The sequence below is a fragment of the Myxine glutinosa genome, chromosome 10, assembly GCF_964187855.1.
Source record: "Myxine glutinosa chromosome 10, kmMyxGlut1.1, whole genome shotgun sequence".
Lineage (NCBI taxonomy): Eukaryota > Metazoa > Chordata > Myxini > Myxiniformes > Myxinidae > Myxine > Myxine glutinosa.
The window spans coordinates 49,347,015-49,364,698 of record NC_136270.1 but is presented as its reverse complement, the minus strand read 5'-3'; the positions used below and the strand labels follow the sequence as shown (position 1 = coordinate 49,364,698).

The 17,684-nt window shown below is 43.5% G+C and overlaps 1 protein-coding gene across 4 annotated transcripts in view; it reads right to left on the bottom strand.

Annotated features, from left to right (window-relative positions):
- Window positions 1-17,684, bottom strand: part of LOC137434518 (protein TMEPAI) — a 78,267-nt gene that overhangs the window by 43,505 nt on the left and 17,078 nt on the right. For 2 of the 4 annotated variants that reach the window (XM_068127619.2, XM_068127618.2), the window contains exon 2: window positions 4,400-4,563. In XM_068127619.2, the coding sequence (XP_067983720.1) occupies window positions 4,400-4,563 (164 nt within the window). Of the gene's footprint in view, window positions 1-4,399; window positions 4,564-7,276; window positions 7,438-17,684 lie in introns of those variants that run through there. The other 2 variants (XM_078785620.1, XM_078785619.1) reach the window with 2 other exon arrangements.

Sequence of the window (17,684 nt, the reverse complement as noted above, 5' to 3'; positions counted from 1 at the left end):
GTAGAGAGTGACCCTGTGGAGTAAGAATTAACAGGATTTTACCCACATTCTTGCTTATTTTGCAGATATGGCATGTGCTAGTACCAGTGTTTCATTGAAAACTCGGGCTCAGGATAATGTGTATCTCATTGGGTCCACTTCTGGAGATGCCATCAAAGGTGCCAAGCTCCCGACTGTGCATCAATCTCTTGTCCTGTTTTTCCATCACCTGAAGAAGGAGAATCGCACTGCCCGGGAGAGTGCAACCCTCACCATTGAAGAGGTTGTGAAGTTCTGGGATAAAGCTCACCTACCTACAACGACGAAGCAGCACTGCATCCATCGTTTGGAGAGGCTATATGAAGAATGGAGGAGCCTCCAAAAAGGTGCAAAGCGGGGTGGTGCGACCCAAGAGAAAAAGGAAGCATCCTTCAAGGCCTCCTTGGAGAAGACGTTTGATCTTAGGCATGCAGATTCGGAGGCCATAATCACCAACCCCGAGGACAGGAAGTTTCTTCACGATCAATTCTCAGAGAGGAAGGCTTCAATGGGATCTGTAGACACTGTGTTGGAAGCAAAAACGTTCTTGTGTGTTTGAAAGATCAGCAGCCACGAGATGATTATCGTGAACTCCTAGAACTGACTGTCATCTACATGGGAGGAATCCCACCTTGTGGAATCCGGATCATGGCTCCAGGAGCAATGCACAGAGCCAGATGGATGGCAAAAGCACTATATTCACTACAGGTGTTCATGTTTCGGTCAGAGTTCCACTTGACACTTCGAGAGGCGAGAGAACTCCGAGCCTTCAACATTTTTGTCTGCCTTGTGTATGTACAGGCTTGGTTTCGGGCTCCACAAGCTATTGAGGCTCCCCTGAATGACATTAACCTCTTCAAGAAGTTGGAAAAGTTTGAACAAATCAATCAGAAGATGGCTCAGGCAGCCTTGAAGGCACTTGGCCGCCACACGTGGTACATGAGCCCAGTACTAGTGGCATTTGCATTCTTTGACACCAGAATTGACAAAGAAAGCAAGATCAATATGATTGAAGCATTGAAAAATGACGGTGAAAACCCCTCTCCAAAGAGACCAGCTATCAAACGAGGAACCGCCCTGTCAATCGCTGGCCTCATAACAAAACACACCAAGCATTTCTTCAGCATCCTAGGGACCCCAACTGATTGGATGGATAAGGATCCTGGTTCATGGGAGCAAGAAACCAGCTTTCAGGAAGCAAAGAAAGCCGCCAGTGGCTTAGTCGTGGTGAACGACAGGGCAGAAAGGGGTGTCGCATTGATACAAGACTACAATAAGCTCCTTACAAAGGATGAAGAGCAAAAGCAAGCTCTGCTCCAAGTTGTTGCTGCTCACAGGAAGATGTACCCCGATGCCAAGAAGGCAACAGTGGTGAAACAGGCCCAGAAATAGGAGTTACATTTCTCATTATATTTGGGTTTTTTAATATTATGTGATATGGTGTCTCTTCATTTTATGAACTGAACATTTGGATTGTTATCATTGAATTTGAGTTTTCATAGCAATATAGTGCTATTTGTACAGCTATTGTAACTTGTGTTTGCTAGAATACAACGAAAGTGAGTGGAGGGTGGATTTTCATAAAACAAACTTCTGGTTTTGCTTTCGATCCATATATAGAAAAGTTTTGTAGACACCTTTAGTTTGAAGGCTGATGTGGCACCCCTAAATAAAATCAGATTGCTTTCATATTTGGTGTCTTTTCATTTTGGAACAAAAGGAACAACATAAAGCCATGTCCCAGTAAATATTTTAAAAAAATTATTTTGAGCACCACCCTAGTATAGAGGTGTATTCAGTTAGCATGCAAGTATCCACCTTCCCACTCTCTCTGTGGTAATAAACCTTTTGTTCATAAAAACCTGTACGTTGTCATTCGAGGTACGGGACTTTGTCATTAAGCGCAATGGGATTGGCTTAAAAAATCCGGCAATGGGCCGATTGGGAAACGCGCATATGACGCCGTTCAAAAATTACGTAACGCTATTTTTTCAGGAGGAATGTACAGGCTTGATTAAACCTTACTAATAATCCAACACTTGACCCAAACGAAGGAAATGGAAAGCTGATGCAACAAAGCTGGACAGTGTGTAATCAGCAGAGGTCTAATGTGCTAGGCCCACCAGGAAAAAAGATGGCAGCCATATAATTTCGCCTCGGCACTATGGTGGGAGGAGTCAAGCCACAGATATGGGTGTGGTCTGGTAACTGTCCGACCAATGGGTGCGCATTTCAAAAATCGACCCCAAACAAGAACCACAACAACATCAACACGAAGCTCTTATAGACCTGTGACATGTCGCAGGTAAAAATGAGGCGTAAAACGAAATTGGTTATTTTAAACAAACCTACAGCATTACTCTTGTTACTTTTGTTTGCCAAAGATGCAATAAGTTTGATACAATCCACAGCAGGGTGTACACAGGTTGCTTCAGATGAAGTCCGAAGTGTCAAAACATGAGCTGTGTGCGAACTGAAGTTGAAAAGTCGAAGCTTCGGAATCGTTAATCCGTCTGGAACCTCGGATTAGGAGTACGGATGAAATCTGTGTGAACACAGTGTAAGCATTTGCCCTGGCCTAACTAACTATCACTAGCCTATCTGCGGATGCTATCTCTGGCAACAGTATACCTAACACGACTGATAGCCATTCTAGCTGGTAATGCGAAATACTTTGCCTACCTGCCAGCTGGTCCATGGGTAATACTTTCATGCGAATGCCAAGAATTTACTACGGATCAAAATTATTGAGCCTGAATACAAAGTATTTCAAAGGTAAATGGTCATCACTGTTAGGCCGAGAAAAATATATTTCCGGGTTCTGGTCAGCGCGCGCATCGATTTTGACCCTGTGCGTCAACATTGTTTTTTTCAAATTTGGTATCGACGTTCGCGCACGGTCCTCCCCTACAAAACTGCGTTTAGTTTGTCCAAATCCAGCCAGCCGTTCCAAAGATATAAGTAGTTATGTGTGCCGTGACGTCATGAATCCAATCGGGAAGTTGCATGTGACGTCATCGTCTTAGTCACGTGACCGCTTGGTTGGCAAAACATTGCTTCTGCCACCATACGTCATGGCGGCAATTTGAAACTCGTCTCACATAAATTGCCCCCAACACGATGGTAAAGAGTTGTTGTGCTGTCGGTTGTGTATCCCGATTTCATAAGGGATCGGGCTTGTCATTCTACCGTTTTTTGGACGACACAACGCTAAAACGGTTTAATGGCTGCCTTGACTGCAGCTCTCAGGTGAGAATATGGCTCATGAGGTTGTTACCTTCGCTCGCGAAGCGAAAAGCAGGATTAGGCATTTGGTTACGTACATGTGGAGTGTGTGTGGCGTACGTGTGGAGTGTGTGTGGCGTACTTGTGGTGTACGTGTGGAGTGTGTGTGGTGTACGTGTGGCATACTTGTGTACGTGTGGAGTGTGTGTGGTGTACGTGTGGTGTGTGTGGTGTATGTGTGGTGTATGTGTGGAGTGTGCGTGGCGTACGTGTGGCATACGTGTGGAGTGTGTGTGTGTACTGTGGAGTGCGTGTGGCGTACTTGTGGGTCCAGACGGGTCCACAGGCAGATGACACAGCTTCAGTTTCTCGCAATACCGCGAAAACGGCTCAACGGGCAAGCTACGGGCGTAAACTGACAGGTCCGTCTGATCAAACGACAGCTTTCCCGCCATGTTGTTTATGCCACCCAAAATGGCGGCCGGAACCGGTTACCATGGACGACGCTCACGCGATGCAAGGCCTCTATCGGCTGGATATTGTAATTTATTGAAACGAAGACGTTTTTGTCGGGTTCGTGTGAAGCAACCAGAAGGCCTAGAGAGCTTTGGGTGATCTCGTTAGTTAGGCCTGGATCCTATCTCGTTTGTCATGAAGTTGTAAGTGTCTGTGATAATCTGGTGGACTGGGAGAAGAGATCGTGGGAGACCATCGCCCTGTTAGACCACTTGCGCATGCGCAGTGTTGACGCGATGGACGCATTGGAATGTTTGACGGTACGGCGAGGCGATCTCGAGATCGGAATGGCAGTCTATAATATGCTTGAAGAACTTAATGATTTTCAGAATAAATACATTTTAAAATAACTTAAGCTTGTGTTCATTATTTACAAAAAAAGGCCTACAAGTCCCATTGGCTGTCTTTAATTTCTCTCTGGACGGCGCCACAGCAGATGAAGAGGACCGCAAGCTTGGCATGAGGACACAAAAAAACCTCTATATGTGCAATCCATGCTTTTCAAACAAGAAAAAGAAAAAAGAAAAACCGCATCGCCGCATCAATTCTGGAACTTTGGTCTGACCAGAGACCAGCAATATATATTTTTTGGCCTTATTGTCGGTGTACACTTAGAGTCATAGCCCTGCGTGCAACTCACCGTCGAGTTGGTTGTGGTTGTGCTTGTCAGGTCTTGGTGCTGGTGTTGCCAGCGGCCAGCAAGGCGTTGCATGAGTCGGTAGTGGCTGAGCAAGCACGACAGCAGGACAACAATAAGTGTCAGCACGAGCAACACCACCAGGATGTGGAGGAACTGCATCTCAGCTGCACAGAAATACACACAGATCACTACTCGCCTCCTTCATCGACATCCACAGTGCTTACATTCGGTCAACGTTGGTCGCTTCTCATCACATCACTACAACTACTGCAGCAGGTGTCCACTCTTTACGACTCAGAAATGTAACATTGATGCTCCAATTGGCATCACACAAAATGGTTATTGAGAGACTTCCGTAAACACTGAAAATGCAACTAACCTACAGAGCTCAACGTTAGTAACACCAGCAACGTTGTCACCCTTTGCAGAGCTGTCCAACAGCAGGGCCTCAAAAGTACCATAAAAAGGAAATGGAACGCTTTAAGACATGAATTGCATAAAATAAAAAAAACCTGGAGGTCATCAGTTTGATAAAGGTAATCAGGTCTGGCAACAGGTATTCTAAAAACACTCATCTAACTTTTGTTAGAATGGAGGGTCCAGAAATGTTTTTTCAATCATTTCCTTTCTTGTTGTCATGTCGTGGTCTGTGATGGACATGGAAATGACGTGTAAAAGAAAAGCTCAAAAGCATTTGCTCTGCCAGGAGTCGTTTTGAAGGACATTTTCAATGGAATCCTCAAGGGATAAAGAGGCGATTTCAATGGAGACACTTGCCGATTGCCTTATGCTTCCTCCGTCCGAGATAATACCCGTGAAATGGCGAAAAATTATTCTTTCTTCTCTTTAGCGATTTATTTTTGCTTTTAAATGATTTTAACAAAGGAATGGCATCTTCTTATTTATTTAATTATTTTTTAGGAATGACATGTTTGATGGAGGATATATACGATACGTCATGCATACATTCAGGACAATTTTTCAAGTAGCGATCACATGTTAGAAAGAAAAAGCTTTCAGAGTTTCCTTTGAGGCCACAGACTAATCTTTTTGGATGCCAGAATAGCTTGTTTTGGATGCCAGAAAGAATATGAGAACAAAAGGTTTGATGTGCCGCCTAAAGACTCAGAGGGAACGAACTGCAAGCCTGTGGAGCCAACTTTTCTTCTGTTCAAACGTGTGATAGTGCACCAAAACAAGGCAAAATCAAATTTATCATTTCTCGAACACGAGTTTATAATCTAAGCAGTAGGAGTACAAAAGGAAAAAAAAACGAAGTATAATTGGGTGGAAATTAAAATTAGGGCTACTAGACCTGTAGTTTATCTGGGACCTGGCTTAATGTAGTAACACAAATTTGGTAGCGTTCTGACTGGTGGGTCGGAAGAAGAAGATTTTTGAAAAAAATTATGCAATTTTCCAAAAAATTTACTAAACCGGCCATTTTGACAGACGTCGTCATGTGATCGGCATTACCTCCGCAATTTAAGATCCCTACCCTGGCCTAATGTAACCCAAATTTGGTAGCATTTTGACTGGTGGGTCTGGAGAAAAAGATGCTTGAAGGAATTTATGCGATTTTCCACAAATGGACGAAGTCGGCCATTTTGACAAACTTCCGTTCACGTGTTTGGCATTACCTCCGCAAGTTAACATCCATACCCTGGGATAATGTTGTATCCCAAATCTGGTAGCATTCTGACTGGTGGGTCTAAAGAAGAAGATTTTTGAAAAAAATTATGCAATTTTCCAAAGCATTGACTAAACCGGCCATTTTGACAGACTTCCAGTCATGTGGTCGGCATTACCTCCGAAAGTTAACATCCCTACCCTGGCCTAATGTAACCCAAATTTGGTAGATTCTGACTGGTGGGTCTGGAGAAGGTTTTTGAAAAAAATTATGCAATTTTCCAAAACATTGACTAAACCGGCCATTTTGACAGACTTCCAGTCATGTGGTCGGCATTACCTCCGGAAGTTAACATCCCTACCCTGGCCTAATGTAACCCAAATTTGGTAGATTCTGACTGGTGGGTCTGGAGAAGGTTTTTGAAAAAAATTATGCAATTTTCCAAAACATTGACTAAACCGGCCATTTTGACAGACTTCCAGTCATGTGGTCGGCATTACCTCCGGAAGTTAACATCCCTACCCTGGCCTAATGTAACCCAAATTTGGTAGATTCTGACTGGTGGGTCTGGAGAAGGTTTTTGAAAAAAATTATGCAATTTTCCAAAACATTGACTAAACCGGCCATTTTGACAGACTTCCAGTCATGTGGTCGGCATTACCTCCGGAAGTTAACATCCCTACCCTGGCCTAATGTAACCCAAATTTGGTAGATTCTGACTGGTGGGTCTGGAGAAGGTTTTTGAAAAAAATTATGCAATTTTCCAAAACATTGACTAAACCGGCCATTTTGACAGACTTCCAGTCATGTGGTCGGCATTACCTCCGGAAGTTAACATCCCTACCCTGGCCTAATGTAACCCAAATTTGGTAGCATTTTGACTGGTGGGTCTGGAGAAGCAGATTTTTGAAGGAATTTACTAAGTGAGCCATTTTGACACGCTTCTGGTCACATGACCGGAAGATTATTTGCAATCCCCGTTACAAGTAAGGAGCGGAATCTTGCTGCCAAATTTCAGCCAGATCGGCCCAGCTGTTTGGCCGGAAAAGTTGAAATAAGCGACGGACGGACAGATGGACGATGCATGATGACAATACCTCATCTGGAACTCCAATTCCAGTAAGTTAAAAATGCATTTGTAACAATAAAAATGAAGGACAATTGCATGAACAGGTGCCACAAAAAAAAGTTAAATGTCATGTTCTTAAAAAATCAAGAGAAGACAATTTGTAAAAACAGTGATGTACATTTAATTCCTATCTTCATTCTTATGCAACCCATAGCTCCGGATAGCAATATTGGCTGGGAGCTTTGCTGCGCCTCCGATGCAGTGTCCCCTGTAAGAATCCTGTAAGCGGGAAGAAGGGTAGGAAAATTGAACATGAGTTGGGATGAATCTGTGCATGAGAGAGAGCAGGTTTCTGTGGAAGAATTCCCAGGCTGGGTTAACATCAGGGGCAGTAGATATGGGAGACCGATCCTGAAATGTGATGGCTGCTGGCATTCCCTGCCAATCTGCCTGAGTGAAATGCCAGACTCACTGGCATTGAGGAATCCGTCTGAGAATAGCCAGAGAGACGTTGACTCTCATAAGTATATGATCAGGTCAACTAATCGGAGCCGAGGATGAGCAGGAGACATTCGCGGGGACGTTAGTCATCACCGAGTCCAGAAGGGACGATTTGGCATTGGGAGAAATCCGGGTTGGGAAGTCCACAGATCGAGCCAGTCCCATGGAGTCGATTTAAATCACTACATATGAGGAAGAAAGATCTTCCGATGAGTGGTCAAGAGTTGAACATTCTGCATGTGAAATGCCAGGATGGCAATTTATAGCTGGGTTGAGATTCAAACCCGGGCTAGACAGAGAGACGAATGTGTGTACCTCGAGGTTATACTTCCAGCCCATTTAATCCCTAAATATTTCATTAGAACAAGTCTGCCCAGCTGGATTGGGTTTCACCTGAGCTGCAAATTAGATTGATCACGTGATGCAGCACATGACCCATTTCCCCCACCCAGTCCTCTCCGCCACCCCCTTAGCACAGCACTGTAGACTTATTGGAAGAGCACACTCGCAAACAGTTATTTAGAAACAAGTTATGGTAAAGCTGTCTCAGCAAAGAAAGCTCGACGGTGTGCGCATGGCGAGCAGGTGCCACAATACCAAAGCCACTGCTTCAATGGGACCGAATGGCAATGACAACCCACAACTCTCAATTTTAAAATGATTTGACGACCTCAACCTCGACTCGCAGGCTATAGGCCAAGGTCACGACAATCTCCAGGTCTCCATTCAATGGAGCATCATGGTGATGAACCTTCAACAGCACGTTCATCTTCGAAATGCCCCGTCGTCCGTTGTGCGCCAATTGTGTAAAATATTAATCTCCAAGTGCATTAAAGCGTCCCTCGAGAAGCCTTTTAGAGTGTTCGCCATGTCATGTCAAAAGCTGTGGTTTTGCCAAATGGCAAACTAATGATGACCAATACCTACAGAGATCATTTGATACAACCTTAGTGTTAATGAGTTGGTGGTGCACTGTGTCGACATTTCAATCAGATATGAATTAGGGGCGAGCAGCAAGTAGTGTTCCTGCTCAAAAGTACAGCCGGCAGTGGACACCAACGAAAATTGTTTTTTTTACACATGGGGTCTTCAAAAACAATTTTATTGAAACTCCTTTAGTTCTTTCGCATTAATTATCAATAATCTTGGCTTAAATTGAAAGGTTGTAGAACAAGGATTGGATGGACGCTGGGGGGGTGTTTAGAAATTCTCGGTATGGTATGTATATATATATATATATATATATATATATATATATATATATATATATATATATATATATATATATATATATATACAGTGCATTCAGAAAGTATTCAGACCCCTTCACTTTTTTCACATTTTGTTATGTTGCAGCCTTATGCTGAAATCGTTTAAATTCATTTTTTCCCTCATCAATCTACACTCAGTACCCCATAATGACAAAGAGAAAACAGGATTTTAGAAAGCTTTGCAAATTTATTAAAAAGAAAAAACTGAAATATCACATTTACATAAGTATTCATACCCTTTGCTATGACACTTGAAATTTAGCTCAGGTGCCTCCCATTTCTCTTGATCATCTTTGCGATGTTTCGACACCTTGATTGGAGTCCACCTGTGGTAAATTCAATTGATTGGACATGATTTGGAAAGCTACACACCTGTCTATATAAGGTCTCACAGCTGACAATGCATATCAGAGCAAGAACCAAGCCATGAGGTCGAAGGAACTGCCTGCAGAGCTCAGAGACAGGATTGTGTCGAGGCACAGATCTGGGGAAGCCTACAAAAAAAATCTCTGCTGCATTGAAGGTTCCCAAGAGCACAGTGGCCTCCATAATGCTTAAATGGAAGAAGTTTGGAACAACCAGGACTCTTCCTCGAGCTGGCCTCCCGGCCAAACTGAGCAATCAGGGGAGAAGGGCCTTGGTAATAGAGGTGACCAAGAGCCCGATGGTCACTCTGGCTGAGCTCCAGAGATCCTGTGTGGAGATGGGAGAAACTTCCAGAAGGACAACCATCACTGCAACACTCCACCGATCTGGGCTTTATGGCAGAGTGGCCAGACGGAAGCCTCTCCTCAGTGAAAGACACATGAAAGCCCACTTGGAGTTTGCAAAAAAGCATCTAAAGGACTCTCAGACTGAGAGAAACAAGATTCTGTGGTCTGCTGAAACCAAGATGGAACTGTTTGGCCTCATTTCTGAACGTCATGTCTGGAGGAAACCAGGCACCACTCATCACCTGCCCAATACCATCCCATCGGTGAAGCATGGTGGTGGCAGCATCATGCTGTGGGAGTGTTTTTCAGCAGCAGGGACTGGGGGACGGGTCAGGGTTGAGGGAACAATGAATGGAGCAAAGTACAGAGATATCCTTAATGAAAACCTGAAACAGAGCGCTCAGGACCTCAGACTGGGCCGAAGGTTCACCTTCCAACAGGACAATGACCCGAAGCACACAGCCAAGACAACGCAGGAGTGGCTTAGGGACAACTCTGTGAAGGTCCTTGAGTGGCCCAGCCAGAGCCCTGACCTGAACCCAATCGAACATCTCTGGAGAGACCTGAAAATGGCTGTCCACCGACGGTCCCCATCCAACCTGACAGAGCTTGAGAGGATCTGCAGAGAAGAATGGCAGAAAATCCCCAAATCCAGGTGTGCAAAGCTTGTCGCGTCATACCCAAGAAGACTCGAGGTTGTAATCGCTGCCGAAGGTGCTTCAATTAAGTGCTGAGTTAAGGGTCTGAATACTTATCTAAATGTGATATTTCAGTTTTTTCTATTTAATAAATTTGCAAAACTTTCTAAAATCCTGTTTTCTCTTTGTTATTATGGGGTATTAAGTGTAGATTGATGAGGGAAAAAATGAATTTAAACGATTTCAGCATAAGGCCGCAACATAACAAAATGTGAAAAAAGTGAAGGGGTCTGAATACTTTCTGAATGCACTGTATATGTATATATATATGGTACTCATAATAGTCCAAGACACACCAACGGTATTAGTCCCCTACTGGTTTCACTGGAGGGGACTATAGGCTTGCTGTCCGTCCGTCTGTCCATCCCACCTGTGGTTTTCCAGACTTTTCCCCCTTACCCTTTAACATATTGAACTGATACTTGTTGCAAGGCCTTAATATGATAAGTGACAGAACAAGTTCGAGTTTCAGGGTGTTTCATTAATTTTTCATCAATTTTTTTCACCTTTGTTTGTCTGTCTATAAAGCAGGATATCTCAAAAAGGTGTGCACAAATTCGGACAAAACTTGGTGGACAGGTTAGGTGTGTGACAAGGATGAATGGATTTGATGTTGGTGAAGATCCCGATCCGGATACGAGAATTGTGATTCTTCACCATTGAGAGATGGGGCCAAAAACGACGTACAGTACTAGCTTATGGAGGCTTTTCAGCGAAATCCCACAATTCCGTGCGCACCGCCATGTTGGTTATATTCACTTCCCTGGCAACGATAGCATCAGCAGCTCCACAATGTAGGACATTTATCACGTTATTCTGACTTACTGCAACGGAAGGATACACTAATTATTTGGCCTTGTTTATCTTGCCAGCCAATAGGGTGCCTGCGCACTGCATCATGGGTACTGAAACCCTCTTTTGCATGATATTTCAAAAAGTTGTGGATGCGTTATGACAAAACTAGATGGATGAGTTGATTAAGCGCCAAGAACAAGTAACCTGTTCAGCTTGGTGGAGGTGTGCTCTCTACTGTGCGTCTAGTTTTTAATGCACTAATAATGTAAATGTTTATTTTAAAACTTCAAATGTGTTTCTTGGACTACTGTATCTTTTATATACATTTTTGACTTAAGCCATGGGATACTAATAAATATTTTTTATGCATGTCCAGGTTCACATATTAGGAGAAAGAAACTAAACGTAGCTATATTTGTTCCGTACATACCAGAGTTGGGGGACGAGGGGGTAGCAAAGCCGAGACGAGGGAAGAGGAGGGAGGAAGGAACGGGGCAAGGAAGGGAAATAAGGTTTTTATTAGAAATGGTGAAAGTGAGTTGGAAGCATATGAAAGTGGGTAGACGTCATACATTTCACCATTGTTGTCTACGTAATAACTGGACGGCTCCTTATGGGATTAACGCACATGGAGCAAAGAAAAGTACGAAATGCCAGAAAGGCAGACCACAAATTGCACAAGAGTTCACATAAATATGTGTGTGGGTAGAATCGTTAAACTACCTACATGTTGGTAACTCGACTCTTGATTATAAACAGAATCAGAATTCCCATTTGAGAGAGAGAGAGAAACAGCAAAGCAAAGCAGAGAAGATGGTATGTGACAGCAGGGGGTTAGAAGCTGAATCAGAGAACTGGCAGCGGTTCTGAGAACAGTTCAGATGCGGGCCCAATGGGGGAGGGAAAGGGGAGCAAGAAAAAAATAATAAAAAGGAGACAAAAGACAGTTGGAAGAGGACTGGAGGGACTAAAAGAGGAGGAGGAAGGGGGAGCAGGGCTTGAGAATCAAGGTCAGGCCTGTCTGGCGCTGCGCGTAGGGGAGGTTTATGACCACCATTGAAGGGCTAACAGCTGCTGTGAGCGGCGCTGCCAGACGGCGCTGGGTGGGGGAGGGCACTGCGGTGCAGCCAAGGCCAGACTAAACACTGCAAAAGTTGTGCAGAAAATCCAAGAAAACGCAACTGTTTTTTCGTCTTTTAAGGGACAGTAACAGTAGCTACTAAATGAGGCCTAAAGGAAGAACACGATGGCTTTCCCAGTGCGCCCGCGCAAGGACATTTTGTTGTGTGTTCATGTTTTGAACAAGTTCTGCTCCACTTAGCAAGAGGGCTTTTCTGGTGTAAAATCGGGTCTTGTAGAAATCCTAAAAGAGAAGGCCACCCGATGTGTGACTTACACCAACAAAGCGGAAACAAGATTTCTCTATTTTCCCCTAAACAAGTGCCTTGTTGAGCTGATATAACTGCTAAAAGACGCTCACTGGTTAATGGTAATAAAACTTTCTTTTTGCAATGTCGACTCAGTTGGATGTCTGGTTTTCGACTGCAGGCCTCTTACAACTGGCACACACAGCGTATGGACTGCAACTGCTACCTGGACTAGGTATGGTCTAATATACACACCATGTGACCATCATATCCTAGTTATACCTGTTTAGCTTCCACAATATATACATGTGTTCACCATCAGGATATAAACCCAGCCATTTGCATTTATGTAAGAGGAACTTTTTACACAAAACATCATTTCATTCGACCTTGTTTAAAAAAACCCCCAAAAAACCCACAAACTGTTTGCATTGCAGATCGACCTGTTGGTTGACATATTAAAATCAATACCCAACAAGTTGTATTTTCCTCCATAATCTCTGGCTAACAGAAGTTCTCCAAATATAGTTTTCATTGGATTGATTAGGACATTTCCAGAATATTTCCAATCAAACTTTAAAATAATTAAATCGTGTGTGAAATGGCTGCCATGTTTTTACAAAACACCGTTTTTACCACTCTTTCGTACACGCCTAATCCCTGTTGTTATTGTTCTTGTTTTTGGGTTTGTTTTATTTTATTATTTTCTTTCCCTCTCCGCCCTTCTACCATACAGTCTATCCGCAACGCAAACCACCCTCCCTTACCTTCCCTAGATTACCCACGCACCCGCCACAGACGCCTCCCATCCAGCTTCGGCGTAATGCCAAGCCTCGGGCGTCGCCCACCCGGATGCCAGAACTATGCAGACGATATGGCGGGGTGCCAACATACGCTGCTGGTACGGCTCGTGGTGGGAACTGCGAATGGTACTCAAAAATACTGCTTGCCCTGTTGTTTATGCTGCAACAGTGATTGTGCACTTCCAAAAAGTGCATATGGCAAGTAAGACCTCTCCCCCCCCCCCCTTCCCATGCCTCCCCCCATCCCCCCCCCTTCCCATGCCTCCCCCCCCCCCCAAGCCCTCCCGCTCCCACAGATCTCCCGATGTCCCTGCTCTCCATCTTGTTCTCCCACTCCCTTTATCATATGTTTTATGTGTCAGTTTGTATTTTTTATGATCAATGTTAGTTCTTACATGAGCCTTGACCTTGCATACAAAAAAAAAAAAAGACGACGAACTGCTTGCTTCGAATGTATTAACCGTGCAAAGCTGGCAACACACTCCATTTAATCATGACACTTCTTACATATTATACTTTTCTCGGTCTTCATAGGAAGTTACATTCTCATCCTCCTTCTCCCCCCCCCCCCCCCAAAATTGGGGTAGTTAAAAGGGGGCATACACAAAATACGTGACGCTTTGGGGGGTGGGAATAGTTTTCCGGAGCATCATGAGGGGGAAGTGGGAGTGGAGGGAGTTAGAGCCACAGTCATGTGAAACCATCTTTCATCTTCATGGGTGCAGCCATCTTGAATGACAGGTCATTAATTTATCCAAAAGGGGCAAGGGTGCTGTTTATATCATTATTTAGAAGCTACGCAGAGGCATTTCCGAAAAGGAAAAAGCAGGAAGTTCAACTAGAAGTTTGCAAAAAGTTGGAAGGAGCTCAAGGGCAACACTATCTCATTGACTGAATGGTCGGATGCCACTGCGAAAAAAATGTAAGCTCACCGAAACTTACAAGGCAACATTGCTCTCATTCACAGAGTCACATACGTTCATGAAAAAAGTGACATTTACCATTTTCTAGGCGGCGAATAGATGTTAAAATGCAGCAACAATACCACGACCATTATCAATGAATAAATGCTCAAAGGACTCAGACTCACATTTATGACAACTACGTTTCCAGACCTAAAGTTAAAACCAGACAACTACTGTCCACCACGATAGACGGCGATGATGAGCGCGTCTGGAGGCCCATTTCATCGAGTGAACAAATAATGCAATAAAATGCCATCATTTGAGTCATGTGTCACAAAAGTCATCAAAAGAAGTCAAATAGAACAAGGTATGAATATGGTGAGTGTTTTGGGTCAGACAGCTACTGAATCATTAAATCAAAAAGAGACTCCACGCTTACGTACACCAAGGGTGTTTCAAAAAGATTGATACAACTTTGCCTTCCCGCCATTTCTTTGTTTTTTTACCAATACCCTTTTCCTTTTCAGGGTTTGGTGGTGTTATCGTTGTATTTGTTTCCTGGGATTTATAGCTCCATAGCTCAACGATGCCATTGACAGTGGAGCAGAAGACAAAAGTGGTGGCTCTGTGGTATGAGATTAAATCATATGTAGACACCCGCCAGAGGTTCTGCCAGGAATACGACCTCAGAACACGTGATGGACCCACAAATCGTGCCATTCAACGTATTGTGAAACATTTTGAGCACAAGGGTACAGTGCACAACCAGGGCAAGGGCAAGAGTAGCAGGCCAGCATCAGTAGCCAAGAGCCAAGCCAACATCGACGCCGTGCGGGATTCTGCAGTGGACAGTCCCAAGAAGTCCCACCGCAGGTGCTCCCAGGATCTGGGCATCAAACCAACATCAGTCTGGCGTATCCTCACTAAGGAACTGAAGCTTTTCCCACACATCATCTCTATTAGGCATAAACTGAGTCAAGATGACATGGGAAGGAGACTTGATATGTGCAATTGGCTCGGTGACAGGATGGAGCGGTACCCAACCTGGATCAACCTGATGTGGTTCAGTGATGAAGGCCATTTCCACTTGAACGGTGCCATCAAATCAACAACCACAACAACATTTTCTGTGGGGCAGAACCACCTGAGACCTACAGGAAAGTTTGACAGAACTTTGGAATCAGGATCAATGTATGTCTGAACTGCGGAGGGGCACACATCGAGAACGTCAATCACAAGGATTTTGTGTAAATGCCAATTTCAGACCTTGGGCTCTCACCAACTATAGCAGTGATTTACTGCAATAGCGATCAGTGATAGAAAATACCATGTCATAAGCTTTCAATAAATGTTTGGTTCACCTTCCTGAGGTTTCTGTTTCTTTGTAAATAAACGTTTAAAGTTGTTTCATTCTTTTTGAAACACCCTGTACATATGAGAAGAATGCACAACAGAGCAGTAAAACACCAGAACCCGACACAGTCCTCCAGTGTCGATTGTAAAACAAAAGCAGTACACTGAAGTACCAAAAAAAAAAAAGAAGATTGTTTTGAATGAACCGAGCAAACCAACATGTGTTTAAAGTTCTCAGGCCAAGTTTCCTTCCTTGGTATTGGTTTCGTGGAGGAAAGACGTCACTGCTTGGAGGTTGGAGGATGGGGAGAGAACAAGCTATTGTTGCTTTGAGGGTTGTCAAAATTTATGCACTTTGCAAACACAAGGCTCAATGTTTGAAATATGGATCCGAATCAACAGGACGAGGAGAAACCGATGTTTCAGGCGTTAACCCTTCACGAGACCATAAACGCCAACTTCACCTCTTGATTTCATCGATCGTTCTACCTGTTTTCCGATGCACATTCTTCATTGCCCGTGTATGTAAAGTGAAAAGCGGGGTTAAGCAATATTGTCTGTATGTCTACATACGTCAGTCTATGATGAAATAACTACTTAATTCCAGTCAAAAAAGTCAAAATCATTCCAAACAGGAAACTTACTGTATTTAGAGATGTCATAAAGGACACAAACAAGCTTAGTGTTGGCTTAACGGTTAAGTTAGTTGGCTTAAGATCTTAAGGTCTTGAATTTGAGCCCCCTGTCGTGCTGTTAAATAACACTGGTGGGTTGACTCAGCCTGTCACCCTTCCAAGGTCAGCAAAATGAGTACCGGCTGACTGGAAACAAGGAACACTGCATCAGCGGCACAGCTGTTGCTTCCATTCCAGCAATGATGCCACCAGCAGCCACAGGCTGCATACAAAATAATGACTCAAAGAACAGGCACAAATAACTAATTTAACGTGTTAAATAAGGTGGTGTAAAAGACGGTACATCAACGGCGATAAACTTCCGGAAAAAGTTTTCTTTTTTTCTACAGCCTACAGCCTTTAATTTTATTTCAATATAATTATATACCTGAACACTGTAGAGTACAAATCGCTGTATTGCCACTTCCAAAAACCTCCAGTTTAGCAGTACTTGGACAAAATATTATGCCGTTTTACGCCATCTCAACCAATCATATGCGCCGCTTGCACTCTCAGCGTTGGTGAATATCGAGATAAGGGGAAAATAATATAGTTCTGAACAAAAATTATTCTGAACTGAACAAAAATACCAACATTAACTGAACATGCTACTATTATGACCCATATGCCCGTATCATCCATGCACGCAGTCTGGTTTTGGCTTAATGGTTAATGTGGCTGAGTTTCGATTTTTTGGGTCCTGAGTTTGAGCCAAGTTTCAATTTTTTTCGTTGAGCGGTTTTGGAGAAAATTATCTCCAATTTTTACCTTTATTCTGATACGGCTGCCACACCATGTGACCTATGATGTAGCCTATCTTTAAAGTTTTGCATCGATCAGACAAGCAGTTTCAGAGAAAACCAATTTTGGATAAAGACTTCAATGAAACCAATTGTGGCTGGAATACCACTTCACTGATGACATCATCATCATCACCATATGTACTTCATGGGGAGTTGATGACAGAATATCGAGGAACACCGTTCACAGTGTCCAACCATCATGGATGAGAAAAATAAATCATACAATAAGAGAAACTGTGGGCTGAAAGCCAAGACGCAAGTCATCGTAGGCACCTGCCATCGAAGACTACGGTTCAGCCGATGTAGCAATTGAGTGTCAAAGTCTCGGAGACATTCAAACAAGAACCATGACTAACTGATAGACATTTTGGCATTTTGCCGAAACCACAATTTGCGTTTGTGCGAACAACTTATCTTCTGCCAATATAAACGGTGCGTCCTCCGGTGGTGCTGCAGAGAGCATCAAAAATGAGATTTTGTAGCAACGTAAATACCGTCAGGTAGTAAAAGGTAAATTCTGTAGAGATGAGATGGAAGGACGGATGTTGGGTTTCAACTTCACGAGACCATGGACCCTTACCCTTTTTATTTCCACTGCGCAAGTCACACGAGGTATAGACATGTAATGGAAGTTTTATTTTTATTGTGGTATGGTTTGGGTCATCCAATCCCCTTTAAAAGTTTCTTTCAATTCTGGAAATGT